Here is a 15259-nt window from a genome sequence, read left to right as displayed (position 1 = left end):
TATCTAGGGTACCTGGGTGGTTCAGTCAGTTAAGTGTTCAACTCTGGATTTCAGCTTAGGTCATGATCTCACAGTTTGTGGGATCGAAGCCCATGTCTGGATCTTTGCTGGCCGTGTGGGGCCTGCTTGGGATTCTCTCTCCCCTTCTCTCTCTCTGCCCCTGCCCTCCCCTCAAAATAAATAAATAAACATTTAAAAATCAAAAGAGTATCAAACATTTAGGGAAAAATCTAATAACAAACGCATGAATACCTCTACACAGAGAATTACAAAACATTACAGAGAGATTTTGTATGTATTGTTGGATTAAGGAAATGAGCACATTTACTAATTTTATGGGAAACCAGGTTTGTCACCATAGAGGAAAAAAGGCACAAATATGGAATAGAAGAAAAAAGAGAAAGAATGTTATGTTATTACCTTGGACGTAGGGGTATCAGTTAAAACAAATTCTTTTAATAGTTGCTAGTTCAGTCTGCCAAAAATGGCTACAATCAAGAACAGCCCCATAACAGAGTTATGCCTAATACTCAAATATTGACCTCTATTTGTCATTTTCACTGAAAGAAACTAGGCTTCTTGTAGAAATAACTGGCGATAGGGATGGAAAAGTATAGATGAGTCTGTACTCTTTTATAAGAAAGAAAGGAAATATTCAAACACCACAGAGACACATGAAAAAGACATAGGAACAAGTGAAACGCAGCTCCCACTGGCCAAAACTGGAATTTTTGAAAATCTAAATGAAAACTGAAAATAATGAACCTTAAAAAATTGAAAAACAATCCAAAATTTTGGAAGAATCCCAAAGTCTATATTCGCACAACAAAAGGAAGGGAGGGAGGGAGGGGGAAGGAAAATCTTTTTTTTTTTTTTTTTAATGTTTATTTATTTTTATTTTCTGTGCTGTCAGCACAGAACCGTGAGATCATGACCCGAGCCGAAGTCGGATGCTTAACTGACTGCGCCACCCAGGCGCCCCAAGAAACTCTTATTTACAGTAAGATGCCAACTAATCTGGAAAAGTTAACAGAACTTAAAAATCACCATTTGCAACCACTGACAGTAATAACATTTGGGTAATAATCATCAATGAATGCTGGATCTACAGAGTAAACATCTGCTGAGAACAAGATGTTTACAAAATTTCCAAGTTTTCCATCAGATACCACCTTTTAACGAAGTGGTCAAACCTATCAGCAGAATCAATGTTACTTTTGGAATATTTCTTCCCAAAATATTTAATATTAACCTAAGCGTGAATTTAAGTAATCAAACACAAACATAAATTGAGTCTCTACAAAAATAACTAGATAGTCCTCTTTAAAAATATCCGTGTCATGAAAAATAATGAAAGGCTGAGGATCTCTCCCGGAGTAAAGAAGATTAAGGAAACATAACAATGAAATAAAATGTTTGGTCTTAGATTTCCTCTGGGAACAAAAGCAAAGACAAACAAAGAAAAATCTGTAAAGGACAGTATTAGAAAGCTTGGCAAATATGGCCTGTATTTAGATAGTATCATCTCAACATTAGATATCCTGAGTTTAATAGTTTCATTGTGGTTATTCATCAGGATGTCCCTGTTCTTAGAAGATAAGGTGTGTTATTATTTGCATATGAAGAATTACAGTATCTGTGGTTTGCTCTCAAATATTTCAGACAAAAAATAGGTGAGGCAAATGTGCTAAAACACGGACCTCTGGTAGAAGGGTATATGAGTGTCTATTGTTCTATTCTTCCAACTTCTCTACAGGTTTCAATTTTTAAATAAAATATTGGAAACACACATTCAGAAGAATCAAGAAAGACCTAAATAAATGGATGGACACACCATCTAAATAGATTAGACTACTCAATATAACAAACACTAACTTGTCCCAAAACTGATCTATAAAATCAATGCAATTCTCTCTCCTTTTTTTAAGTAATCTCTATGCCCAAGATGGGGCTTGAACTCATAACCCCGAGATCAAGAGTCACATGCTCTACTGACTGAGCCAGCCAGGCACCCCTAAAGTCAATATAATTCTAATCAGTATCTCAACAGTCTCCTTTTTTTGGTAAAAACTGACAAACGAATTCTAAAATACAAATACAAGGAGTCATGAACAGCTGAGACAATCTTTAAAAAAAAAAACAAAGTTGAAGACTTACTCTATTGGAAATCAATATTTATCAGAGAGCTACGTAAATTTATCTGGTATAGTACTGGCACATGTCTAGATAAATAGACTAATGGGATGGAACAAAGGACCCAAGAACAATTACTACATGTGTAGATGTTTATCTGTGACAAAAATGACACTGTACATCAGTGAGAACTTTTCAATAAATGGTACAGGGTCAATATGAAATCAACATGAGAAGATAATGAAAATTGGCCCCTACTTCACACAACCCACACACACAAAATCCATGTGAACTATAGATCTAACTCTCTCTCTCTCTCTCTCTCTCTCTCTTTATATATATATATATATATATATATACATACACATATAACTATTATTCTATGGAATACTACACACCAATGAAAATTAACCACGGCTCCATGCAAAATAGGTACGAATATCAACATACTACTGAGGGCTAGAAGTAAAATACACAGAAACAAAAACGTATTGTATAACCCACTTATTTTTATTTGAAAACAAGCAAAAATAATCCATGGTGTTACAGGTCAGGAAAGCTATTTCCTTTGGAGAGATAAAAGTTGGTAGTGATCAACTCTGTGATTCACCCAGCTGTATGCTTGTGATTTGTGTAGTTTTGTGTATGTTTTACTTTGATAAAAATGGTTATAGTTTAAAAAAAACTGTCTTGGGGCACCTGGGTGGCTCAGTTGTTTAAGTGTCCAACTTCAGCTCAGGTCATGATCTCACTGCTCGTGAGTTCGAGCCCTACATCGGGCTCTGTGCTGACAGCTCACAGCTTGGAGCCTGGAGCCTGCTTCAGATTCTGTCTCCGTCTCTCTGCCCCTTCCCCACTCACTCTCCGTCTCTTTCTCTCTCAAATATAAATAAAACATTAAAAAAATTTTTTTAAACTGTCTTACTATTCAATTTTTGTTTCCATAATAGACATTATTTAGAAAATGACTTTTATCTTTTACTAGAGAGGGGAAAATGATATAGAAAAAGCTTGTTAGCTAGTAAAACTAAAATTCTTGAATCACTCTCTCCTCTGAAAGGAATGTCAACCCTGGTAGCAATTGGCAGTAAACTACATGTGCCACTACCCGGGTCAGTCACCCAGAACTCACATTCTCTTCCTACCTGTGCCTCAGTCTGTGGTTCCGAACTTCTTTAATTATACTGAACGTGTCAGTAACTTCTCCATCTGTGAAGACAAAAAGCTGTAGATAGAAAGAAGACATTCGTCACATCTCTGTGAAGATCATTTTTTAAGACGCCAGAATTTGCCCTTGGGAAAAATCAACTGTTTCATTCCAGAGACTACAGCCCCTTCAGACGGGTGTGAGGTCCCTAACGTTCCATGGTCACTTGCACCATATTCTCACACGGCTTGTTCGGGACCTGGGATTTTCATCACCTCCCCCTTCTCGTCTCATCTAAAACTTTTGTGGGACTCCACAAAATAACTTCCACCACCCACCGCCCACAGCATGGAGCTAAGGAAAGGAATTCTATTAAACGCTTCTTGTCTTGTCTTATTCTCTTCACTGTATGATAGAAGACTCTGAAATTTATGTCCTATTTTAATAAACCTACAACCAAGCTCAGGGGGATGGATTCTTGAACAGAGATTTCATTCTCTCTGTTGCCTTCTGCTGGCTCTGTTCCAGTTGTTCCTACCTGTAGGGGGTGGCCCGGGATGGAAGGTTCTCTGTAAATGACCTGGAGTGGTGTCAAGATTTCCGTGCCCCCTAGGTCCGCCCGCATAAGTTTAACTCTCCTCAGTGCCTCTTCCATGGTATCCTGAGTGTATTTCACACTATTCCTGAGAAAAACAAACACGCCCAATGATACGATAGCTGCTCAACACTACCCAGTATCAAGTCCCTGAACTGAGATACCCCCACTATAAACAACCTCACCTGAAACACCCAATGCCAAAGTCAACTGTGCAAGGAACCCCTCTAACAATCTACTTCTGTCTTTGAAGTTTCCTTTTGGACTCTCTGTAGGCTTTCTAGAAACTTACGGAAAGAATGCCTCGAAGGAAGATCCAAATGCATAGATATTGAAATGACAGTTTACAGGCAAACTCTTCAGCAGCAAAATCAGTGTTTCCTGAAGGAAGAGAGTACAAGGAGACAGTGAGACAGGCTCCTCCCAGACACACAGACCCTCCCAGTGTAATTCTTACAGGGGTGGGCCTTCCCACATTTCATGACTCCAGGCCCTTATATCCCAAGGCTATTCTCAGAGTGGTCATGTTAGACGTAGCTCAGAAGGGGAAAGTTCCAGATGGACCCCAATTTAACTCTTGCGATTCATCCTCCTTTGTGCACGTGACCAGAAAAAGAAAGTAACTAGCTTTACCTTGGCTGCCTCTATGCGCAACTGTGATTTATCCTGTTTACTTATGGGGCACTGCATACTCCCTGAGCAGTCCATGAGGAAGACGAATTCTCCACAGATAGCTGATGGCTCAACTTCTGGGATATTTGGGTAGAAACACACCATCGCAGATGGATCTTTCATCAAACCATCTAATTTGAAAAGATAAGGACACCAGAACATGAAAAGGAACCCAAGAATACCGAAGACCCCAAGAATCGGTGTAGTCAGTTACATAGGGAGCTGAGAAAGTCCAAATCTAAAATGCTATTTGCTCTTCATACTGTATATCCTGGCAGAGGGTTTGGGGTGAGTTATAAACATATAAAAGATAGAGAAGCAGAAAAGATATGGAAGAAAAAAAGAAGGTAGAGGTCACAGGTACAACCAATAATTAAAATATATAATTGGATGCTAGTTTCCTAGCAGGGAGGTAATTGAGTGAAATGCCTGAAGTTAAAATGTTCTGGAATCTGCCAGAAGAATCGAGCTAATTTATTGGCAGGGACACCTTCTCTTCAGATTAAATCAATAGGAAATTTATTATGTGGGTCCTTGTTTAGGTCTTTAATTATACTTTTGAAATAATGAAGGCTCATGGGCAACTCCTAAGTTGGCAGTTTGCAAGAGCTGGAAGTATAAGTGTCATACACACCAAGGAAAGTCCTCTGCTTTGGGGATGAAACATTTAATGATACTCTCCGGAAGTGGGATGTGTGTTAGACTCTAACAGCATCATCCAAGCAACACTGTGAAGGAAACCATGGGAGCCTGACCCATCTTACCAGGCTGTCAAAGCTTTGGTTTTATTTTGAGGAACAAGTGAAAACTGATGCAAGAATTGAAATGTTAGTATTGAGACAGAGATGAAGTGAGAATGGCTGGGTGATTAGATCCACTCCAGTTTTACAGTTCAGAGAATATAAGAGGACAAAGAATTAAATTCCCATATCTTACTGTTATAAAGTGATTCCAGGATTTATAGGTTTCAATACTCAGTAGCCTTGGGATTCAGTACGACTACAGGATGTGGCTCGTTTTAATCTCACCCTTGGGATACCCCAATGACCAAACTGGCTTCCAAATGAAATGGGCGCAGCTCATCAAATATTTGCTTGAATGCTAGTTCAAGAATAACTTCTAAAAAATCCAAATCGCTGCATACAGAATGGAAGGGTAGCTTTTTTTTTTTTTTTTTTTTTTTTTTTTTTTTTGGGCAAGGTAAATTCCATTCTATTTAAAGAGGCAGCTTATTGTAGTGGGATTGGCACTGGACTGGTAAATCAGACAATCTGCCGTGACAATGAAACGGGTGCGTATGTTTAATGTGTTTAGAACAATGCCAGATATACAGTATGCACTATCTAGGTATTTCTACTATAATTCCTTTGGCTTGGCTCAAATTATTTTCACCTTTATGAGTCTCTGCTTCCTCATTTTTAAATAAGACATTTCAAGCCCTAGCTCTTCTGCTTGCTGGCCTCAGTTTCTTCATCTGAACAATCCAAGTAGTAATACCTGACTCAAGATTATGTTAAGGGTTCAGTGATACATGTTTAAGGAACTGAATTGAGGCCTTAACTCAGGTTAAGCTCTTTTTTTTTTTTTTAACGTTTATTTATTATTTTTGGGACAGAGAGAGACAGAGCATGAACGGGGGAGGGGCAGAGAGAGAGGGAGACACAGAATCGGAAACAGGCTCCAGGCTCTGAGCCATCAGCCCAGAGCCCGACGCGGGGCTCGAACTCACGGACCGCGAGATCATGACCTGGCTGAAGTCGGACGCTTAACCGACTGCGCCACCCAGGCGCCCCTATTTTAAATTACTTCTCATTCTTTTAAAATCAGAGCATCTTGTTGATGCTTATTTATGTCTTCTATAAATTTCATTCTAGGATATTAAAGGAGCTTTACAGAATCCTTATTACAAGGGACATTGGGTCTGGTAAAGCTGAGGACAAGTTGCGTTTTAATTTTTTTTTTTTAATGTTTATTTTCGGAGAGAGAGAGAGAGAGAGACAGAGAGCAAGCTGGGGAGGGGAAGAGAGAGAGGGAGACACAGAATCGGAAACAGGCTCCAGGCTCTGAGCCATCAGCCCAGAGCCCGACGCGGGGCTCGAACTCACGGACCGCGAGATCGTGACCTGGCTGAAGTTGGACGCTTAACCGACTGCGCCACCCAGGCGCCCCAGGTTAAGCTCTTAATAACAATTTTGGAAAATTATTTACCAACTTTTTATGCTATTTTTATTAAATTATACATATAACTTTTTAAAAATCATGTTCTTAATATGGTCAAGTATATTCTAAGTTAAAAAAAAAAAAAAAATATATATATATATATATATATATATATATATATTGGGGGGCGCCTGGGTGGCTCAGTCGGTTGAGCGTCCGACTCGTGATTTCCGTTCAGGTCATAAACTCACAGTTCCTGGGTTCGAGCCCCACACTGGACTTAGCACTGACAGTGCAGCTGGGGGTTCTCTCTCTCCCTCTCTCTCTGCCTGTCCCCAGATCATGCGTCTCTCTTTCTCAAAATAAATACACTTTAAAATATGTGTATACATATGTACATAAGTATGTAAAGTACTTTCATCATGTGGTAGTATGCTTCATTTTGTAGAACTGTCAGTGGGTTTAGTGAGCCAAGCTGCCACTTGTCATTTTCTTCCTTGATGAATGGGAACAGAAAGTCATCTTGACCAGATATATGATCTAGAAAGTGAGATTTGAGCGGCCCTGCTAGAAGGGGATTCACAAGATCATAAAGGCTTCCCCTGATATCCCGCTCTGGCCCGCAGAGCCCATCATAGAGAACAGATGAGGAATTCTGCCTAGGGGCCAAGGGAACTTCTTGGAAGGAAAGGAACTGAGATCCTAATCCATACCTTTTAAGATTCAGCACTATAAAACTTTCTCTGGTGGATTAGAATAATCCTGACTGAAGACCAGGTCGCTGCTGTGGGCGTATTTCATGGGCACCCAAGGGGGAGCCACCAAAGAGAAAGGACAAAAACAGTACAAAAGGACAAAACTAATGTACAAAGACAGGGCATGGAGCTTAGTGGAAGAAGAGCTGGAGCAAATCTGGTTGAGGCTGGGAGCCCCTCTACCGGCTTTAGCATGGACAACTGGCCCAGAGAAAAAATGGCTGAACAAGTGAGGGCAAACTAAGGAGCTCTAAATCGACCTTGGCCAAACATTAACAATGGGAGAGAAGGATGGCCTCTGGAGGACCAACTACAGGAAACTGTCTTCATAGCAGTGTAGTTATAGAGAAGTAAGAACCTAACCCAAGCTACAGCATTGTGACTATGACTGTCCCCAAACATCCTTCCATTCCACCAATGTGAAAAAAGCTTCAGAGGTGGCAGTACCTCCAGTTAGACTTTGGTCCCTGCAATCCAGGGACATGGCTGCCCAGGAAGGCCCAAGACAGCAATAGACTCCTATGGGTTATACCAGTTATAGTTATAAGGAACAGTACACACATGGTAAGGAAAATTCAGAAAATAAGGGAAATTAAAGAAATTAAAAAACTATTAAGAGACTATATCCAGTTTTTAACATACTTAGAAATTAAGATCCTAGGGTGAGATGAAAAATCTATGGAGATGAATGATCAGGCATTATCGGATTTGGAAATCTTTGATAATTTGAAAAGTGAAAATGTCACATCATTATTTTCATTTTATTTTTTCCCCACAAATGAATATTTACTTTTTCATTGAAGTATAATTAACACGCCATGTTATATTAGTTTCAGGTACCCGACATAATGATTCAACAATTCTATACATTACTCAGTGCTCACTACAATAAGTCTATTTGCCATCTGCCACCAAACGTTATTACAATCTTATTGACTATATTTCCTGTGCTCTACTTTTCATCACTGTGACTTACTTGTTTGGAAACTGAAAGTTTGTACCTCTTAGTACCATAGATAATAGATAAGGGGATATATAAAAGAAATAAAATACACTAGAAATAGATAAAAGGGATTCGGAGGTACACATTTCCAGTTATTTTTATTTTATTTTATTTTATTTTATTTTTATTTGCACTTGTAGAGACTGATCATTGCCATCTATGTTTGTAAACTAGTTGTGTTTCCTCTTGTGAATTATTTGTCCATGTCCTTGATCTCGTTATCTACTGATTCACTTAAATTTGCCTCTAAGACACAACCACATGATACTCATTGTATCTAACGGTAATGTAAGCTCTTTGAATGTTTTACCTACTACTGGACAGAAGAAAAGTAAAGTGAGGGTAATTTGAGGGAAATTCCAAGACAAGAGTTACCCTTTAGGAGGTAACTACGAAGGGAGAAAGAAAATACCTGGGTTGTTTTTAGGATTCCCCAACTCCACAGCTACACTGGGGGTATGCACCTCCCTGTAGTAAATCAGGAGTTCCACATCTCGATCAAATTTGTGTCCATCAGCCAAGGAAATCTGAGTTTGGGAACAAGCAAAAGAGCCATGTTAGAACTATCACTGCTTGCTGCCTGGGGCTGAGGTCAGAGCTGCGGGCTACAGGCTTCTTCCTTGAGTGAGCATGATCAGCGGCACGGGCAAGAATGGAGAGAAGGCTCTGGATAAAGAAGGAACAAAGTAGGATTCCCTCTACTTAGTAGGGAAAAGTAAGGAACATTTTGGAAAGACTGAGTGAGGAACAAGGCCAGAACCCAAAGAACAGGGGTGCTGGCAACATTACTTTCTTATGAATTACCTGGGCAGAAGTCTTCTTATCTCCAAGGTACTCAATAGGACTCAAGGGGCAGTTGGACTGGATCGTCTCAATGCCATGCTGGGAACTGACAGTGGCAGTCATGCTGAACGCATAGGGCAAGTCATCCAAAGGGACTATGGGAGTCTTCAAATCAAGGCAACTGTCCTCAGGCGATCCTACAAGAAGTTACCTTAGTTCTGTTTTCCCTTCTCATATTTCTTAGCACCCCTACGACACTTGAGGGGGTTTCCCGAATTATATAACCCACCACCAGTATTCAAAAGGAAAGGATACTCACCAGAGCAACGGTATCGAGGATTCAAGACAGCTGGGAGCACATAGCGCAGGGCCCCATCCGCTTCCAGGGGCAGCTCCTGCACGTACTTCAGGGTGAGTGCCACCTTTGACCCAGGTTGCAAGTTCCCCACATTGCAACAGAAGACGTCCCTGGAGCACTTGTCCTCTTCCAGGAGGAAAGCTTGGTGGCGGTGGCTGATGGCACTCTCATAGATGATGTGGGCCTACGGATAACAGGGAAAGGAAGGTGATACCAAAGGTGGCATGGCTAAATGAAGAGACGAGCGGTACGGAAAACAGAGACTGATGGAGAAGCCCTGTGATTGGTCTTGCCAAGGTCACAGCTCTACTGTGAATGCCTGATGGACTATTCCCCCCAGATGATTTTAGGAAAATAGCAGCTAGAGGGGAATAGCAGAAAGAGCATTCAACATCAGCATTTTTTGTGAAGTTGCATATGCTAGAGATCCTAAGAGTACGCATTAAGGAAATAAGAAGGGAGGAGATAATCTACTCATCCCCAGTACCTTCTTCTTATCCTTTAATTCTGCTTTAATTGTCTTCCCATCCACCATGGCCTCAAAGCTGTAGACAGCTGAATCTTCATCCATGGGGAACACAAAGAAGGTCTCCAGAGGAAATTTCTCTTCATTTTCATAGTTTAAGGTAGCAGCCACACCAGCCACAAACTCACGAATGGACAAGGTCACACAGATGCTCTTCAATGGCACTAGAGATAGACCAGAGTTCAAGTGGTGAACAGACTTTACCAGAAGGCCTCCTGCATGCCAGGCCTTGGGCTAGATGCCAAAGATACAATGGCAAGTTAGGGTCATGAATCATGCCTACCTGGTTCCTCCTGGCGGGTTAGAAGGCCAGAAGGGCGCACCATGGTGATGCAGGGTTACTGTGGAAAAGACACATCATAAATACAGTGATATGTTGGGGATTATCTATTCAAAGACCAGACCTCATGTGCTCCTGTCTGGCACGAGAATACATTCAGAGGATTAATGGGAAGGAGAAAGAAGCTGTGAAGAAGGGGACGCAGATGCCAATAGTAATACTCCTTCTAAATGCCAGACCCAAGTGGTAAACTGGAAGATTCACTAAGTACCCAATCAACAGGAAGTCTCTGAAACACCCTGAAGCTGGTTCAAATACCAGTTCCTCTTTTTCAAATATACCATTCCTTAGATACTGTATGTAGAAGAACTAAAATTATCTTAACCCCTTTGAACCTCAGTATTCTCTTTCCACAATGAAAACCATATACTATTTGTCATACATGCATATATGGATTTATATATATGAAGTCCTTAGAATAGTGCCTGTCCTACAGAAAGTGTTTGATCAATGATAATAGACTTGTATTGCTCCTGCTGTAATTGTTACAGTTGTTAAATAGACCTTGCCTGTTACTTTGGATCATGCTAAACAGAGACCTGCACTGAAGAAGCGTCTTGATCCATAATGGTCCCCTGCAACTAAGATCACTTACCTTGTGACTTTTCTTTTGGGACACACAACTGAAACCACTGTTTCCTCCATCCAAAGTATTCTAAGATATATATATAAATATCACATATGCAACATGACCTCCATTTTATTTTATTTTTTATTTTTTTTAAACGTTTATTTAATTTTGAAAGAGACAGAGACAGAATGCAAGTGAATTAGGGGCAGAGACAGAGGGAGATACAGAATCCGAAGCAGGCTCCAGGCTCCCAGCTGTCAGCACAGAGCCTGACGCAGGGCTCGAACTCACAAGCTGTGAGATCATGACCTGAGCCAAAGTCGGATGCTCAACCGACTGAACCACCCAGGTGCTCCAACATGACCTCTATTTTAAATCATGCCATCCTAGGGGCGCCTGGGTGGCGCAGTCGGTTAAGCGTCTGACTTCAGCCAGGTCAAGATCTCACGGTCCGTGAGTTCGAGCCCCGCGTCGGGCTCTGGGCTGATGGCTCAGAGCCTGGAGCCTGTTTCCGATTCTGTGTCTCCCTCTCTCTCTGCCCCTCCCCCGTTCATGCTCTGTCTCTCTCTGTCCCAAAAATAAATAAACGTTGAAAAAAAAATTTTTTTTAAAAATAAATCATGCCATCCTAGCCACCTATTCCAAATTTTATTATAATCTTAGACACCTATTTCATGTGATATGGTAACAAGAAGATAAATTTACATATCTAGATTATGATTTACACTATGATTCTTTTATCCAGAGAATCAGTGGGTGGGTCTGGTCCTAGTCATTGGCCCTAGTACCCCTGGAAGCTGCCCTCTCACCATTCTAAACAGAATCACTGGTCACCTTGCCTCTCCCTGCTCTGTCAAAGGGTGACATGAGCTACAATCTCCAGCACCAGTTAGGGGGCCTTTCACTGAAAATACAACTTAAGGAGCTAAAATGGAAGTGTCTGGTGTACAGAGAATGCCGAAAAAAACAGAAACTTATGTACTTATCCAGAGTCCCAGAAGCAGACGAGGCTCTGGGAAGCCCAACCTTCACTGAGGAACCCACAGGCCAGAAAAACATGCAGGCTCATGAGAAAGGCAACTTTCCTTCCTAGAACAACATCCCCCTCAAGGATTCTGAAGCTTCTGGAGGACTACTTCTAGGCCCTCTATGCTCATCCCAATCACCATTTAAAACCTCACCCTACTCCCATCCAGAGCAATGTCCACGTCGCTCATCCATCTGATGGCAATGGTGCATCTTGTACACCATGCCCCACCCATGTCCACAGATCAGCGCCAATAAATCAGACTCTTCATTCTGTGTTTGGTATTTTGAAGAACTGGATAAAAACTGAGTGTGGCGGGGTGCCTGGGGGGCTCAGTCGGTTAAGTATCTGACTTCAGCTCAAGTCATGATCTCACCATTCGTGGGTTCAAGCCCCAGGTCAGGCTCTGTGCTGACAGCTCAGAGCCTGGAGCCTGCTTAGGAATCTGTCTCCCTTTCCTTCTGCCCCTCCCCCACTCATGATCTCCCTCTCTCTCTCTCTCTTTCTCTGTCTCTCTCTCAAAAATAAATAAACATTAAACAATTTAAAAAAACTGAGTGTGGCAAAATGGCTCCCATTTGATAGAAACACAGAGGGCAGTAGCAGCTGTGGGGAGAGGAAAGAATGGTCAGGAAAAGGACTTCCATGCAGATGCTTGACTGAGGTAAGATCTGGTAGGTCGGGCTGGGGTTAGGGGAGGGAAAAATTTCTAAAAATATCAGTAGGAAGCTTACAACAGGAGGAAGACCCAGGACCGTCGACAACTGAAGAAATGTGTCAAGTAACCCAATCTCTGAGGCTTGGCAATACTCACCAAGGATGGCTTCCAGGTGAGAAGACAGAAGCAGAGGGGTATCTCCTACAAAGAAACAGTCTTATTTCCCAATTCTAACCCCAGAACAAATCCTTCATTGAGGGGAATTTGCTTTTCTGCACCTTCTCCCCCACCCTTCTCCGTACAAACTATGGTGGTTCAGAACTAGTTCTCTGCCCCCCAGGATGCCATTTCAGAAATGCACCTGGCAACACTGACCGCAGCAGCTGACCAAGGTCAAAGCGTTGACTCTGAGGCGGCTGGGAGAATAGAGGGGGGGCCCACTGAGCCGGAGGGCTGCGTGTTAAGGTGGACCCTCAGGAATCCAAGAGTCCAGGCACCTAGCGGTTCAGCTACCCACCTAGGAGAGGGCGGAGCCAGCGCGCTCGTGGCGCAGCGGGCCACACCCCTGCAGCCTGTTGCAGGGGACAAGAGGGGAGTGGAGCTCAGATAGAAACAGAAAGTGATTTAATCTTTAAAATTTCAGTCCTAGGTTTGCAGCCTCCAAGTATTAACAGAAGGGACCAGAGTCGCTTCCTTAAATTTCTATAGGCAAGGGTTTAGAGGCTGCAGTCCTACTGGGGTCGGGGGTGGGGGGAGGTTTGAAACTCCATTTCCACAGCAGAAAATTCGATAAAATTGAGAAAACATCAATCTTCTACAAGAAAGAGAGAGAGAGAGAGAGAGAGAGAGAGAGAGAGAGAGAGAGAAATAAGTAAAGTTAAAGAGAAGGAAAGTAAAAAGAAGAGGGACCTTGAGAAAATCAGCAGATGCCTAAATCCCCTTTCCAGCCCTCACCCCCCCCCCCACCCCCCCCAAGATCCCCCTAAACTGCCAAACCTGCAGAAAACCCCCGGGGAGCGAACACCAGGATTAAATTCCCCCACCCCTTGGGTTTGCAGTTAAAACAAGCCCCAGCGGGTTTGGAGATGGGGAAAGGGAGCTGGAAAGGACGCGTCTTGGCCGTCAGGGTTAAGGGGTGTGATCCAGCTCCAGCGCGGGCTGCGGGATCCCCTACCTTCTCCCGCAGTCTGGGCGCTCTGACTCACAGCCGGGGGGAAAACAGCTGCAGTCAAAATTTCCAGGAAGACCCGCCCCTTCTAGGGACCGGTTACAAAGTGGCGACTACTTGATTAAGGGATCAATGGAAAATTCTTCAACCCTCGAACGTTTGCTGTTTTTCCAACGCCTAGTCTCTGCTAAGGACCAATCAGAAGACAGGCAAAGGGAAGAGACTGTTTTACCAGCGAAGTGCTTTCACAGTAACATCAACAATCACATCAAATCACATCATATTCCTGTAACAGATTGAATTACCTAGGACTTACTGTGCACTAGGCCCTACTAATAATACTGTATGGTAGGCCCTGAACTTTATGGGCATTATCATTGACTTCTAATCTCTAGTTTGAGTTATTTGTCCCAAGACTGCATCCTTCCTAACAGCACAGGGGGGGAGGGCCCGGAGACCGGACAATGCTCACAGGGACCAAGTCTTCCAGTCATGGATCACTTATGGATTTTTCATCAGGATCATAAAATTAAGGTGTTTGGTTTTTGTTTTTTGGGTTATTGTGGGTTTTGTTTTGTTTTTTGTTTGTTTGGGTTTTTGGGGTCTTTTTTTGCTTTTTTGTGGGTTTTTTTGGTGCTGGGGCTAACAACATAAGTAAGTTAGAATATCTATGCTCATTTTGCTGGCTAAGGAACACTAGAAGCGATGAAGTTTCCTATGTCTTCTTTATTTCAAAATGATCTGTTAAGTCTGAGGCTTAAAAAAAGAATTGTATTGCTATTGAGAATATGTAGAGGGTAAAGAAACATAATACATATGAAAACTCAGGTTCATTTTGGTCTCTGCAGTGTATTCATATTTACTTTCTCTGAGTTTGTTGTCTTATCTGTAAAATGGAAATAATGGCACACTTCCCTCCCTGGGTTGTTTTTAAAGATTCGGTGGATCTTGACGTGATGTGATGTGTGTATATACACATGTATGGTAAAGCACAATATAAGCACAGATTCTGTTTTATCAGTTTTAGGCTCTAGGACTATGTTCTTTACATGTATCAAACTAATTGTGAGAGGGAATGATCCTTTTCCCTTGGTAGAAATCACATCTGATATTGTTTCTCCTGACTATAACTTCTGTTGGCCGAAGTGTCTGGTCAACAAAAGGAAGAGGCTGGAAGAATGGGCAGAGTTCATCTTCTTACCCGGTTGGACTAGAGAGGTTAAAAAAAAAAATAGTTTGCTACAGACGGTATATGGCAGCTGGGTTGGAAGGAACTGAATCTTGGAAGGACACTTATATGAAAAGCCTCTGAATCTGGCACAACGTACATAATTAAGTAGACCTTAATAGCTGTTAAAAGTAT

At 41.9% G+C, this 15259-nt stretch overlaps 1 protein-coding gene across 3 annotated transcripts in view; it reads right to left on the bottom strand.

Annotated features, from left to right (window-relative positions):
• Positions 1–13985, bottom strand: part of VWA5A (von Willebrand factor A domain containing 5A) — a 37121-nt gene extending 23136 nt beyond the window's left edge. For 2 of the 3 annotated variants that reach the window (XM_040483381.1, XM_040483382.1), the window contains exons 1-11: positions 13903–13985; positions 12885–12929; positions 10416–10473; positions 10094–10296; positions 9568–9790; positions 9270–9445; positions 8878–8992; positions 4509–4678; positions 4168–4256; positions 3819–3963; positions 3279–3358 (exon numbers count right to left, since the gene is read on the bottom strand). In XM_040483381.1, the coding sequence (XP_040339315.1) occupies positions 3279–3358; positions 3819–3963; positions 4168–4256; positions 4509–4678; positions 8878–8992; positions 9270–9445; positions 9568–9790; positions 10094–10296; positions 10416–10458 (1244 nt within the window). In that variant the 5' untranslated portion in view covers positions 10459–10473; positions 12885–12929; positions 13903–13985. The remainder of the gene's footprint in view (positions 1–3278; positions 3359–3818; positions 3964–4167; positions 4257–4508; positions 4679–8877; positions 8993–9269; positions 9446–9567; positions 9791–10093; positions 10297–10415; positions 10474–12884; positions 12930–13902) is intronic. The other variant, XM_040483380.1, reaches the window with a different exon arrangement.
• Positions 13986–15259: the final 1274 nt, after the last annotated feature.

Source organism: Herpailurus yagouaroundi, unplaced genomic scaffold, assembly GCF_014898765.1.
Source record: "Herpailurus yagouaroundi ecotype Mexico unplaced genomic scaffold, PumYag 161, whole genome shotgun sequence".
In the NCBI taxonomy this organism is placed as follows: Eukaryota; Metazoa; Chordata; class Mammalia; order Carnivora; family Felidae; genus Herpailurus; species Herpailurus yagouaroundi.
The sequence above is the reverse complement of the archived record's forward strand: the minus strand, read 5'-3'. Positions and strand labels throughout refer to the sequence as shown.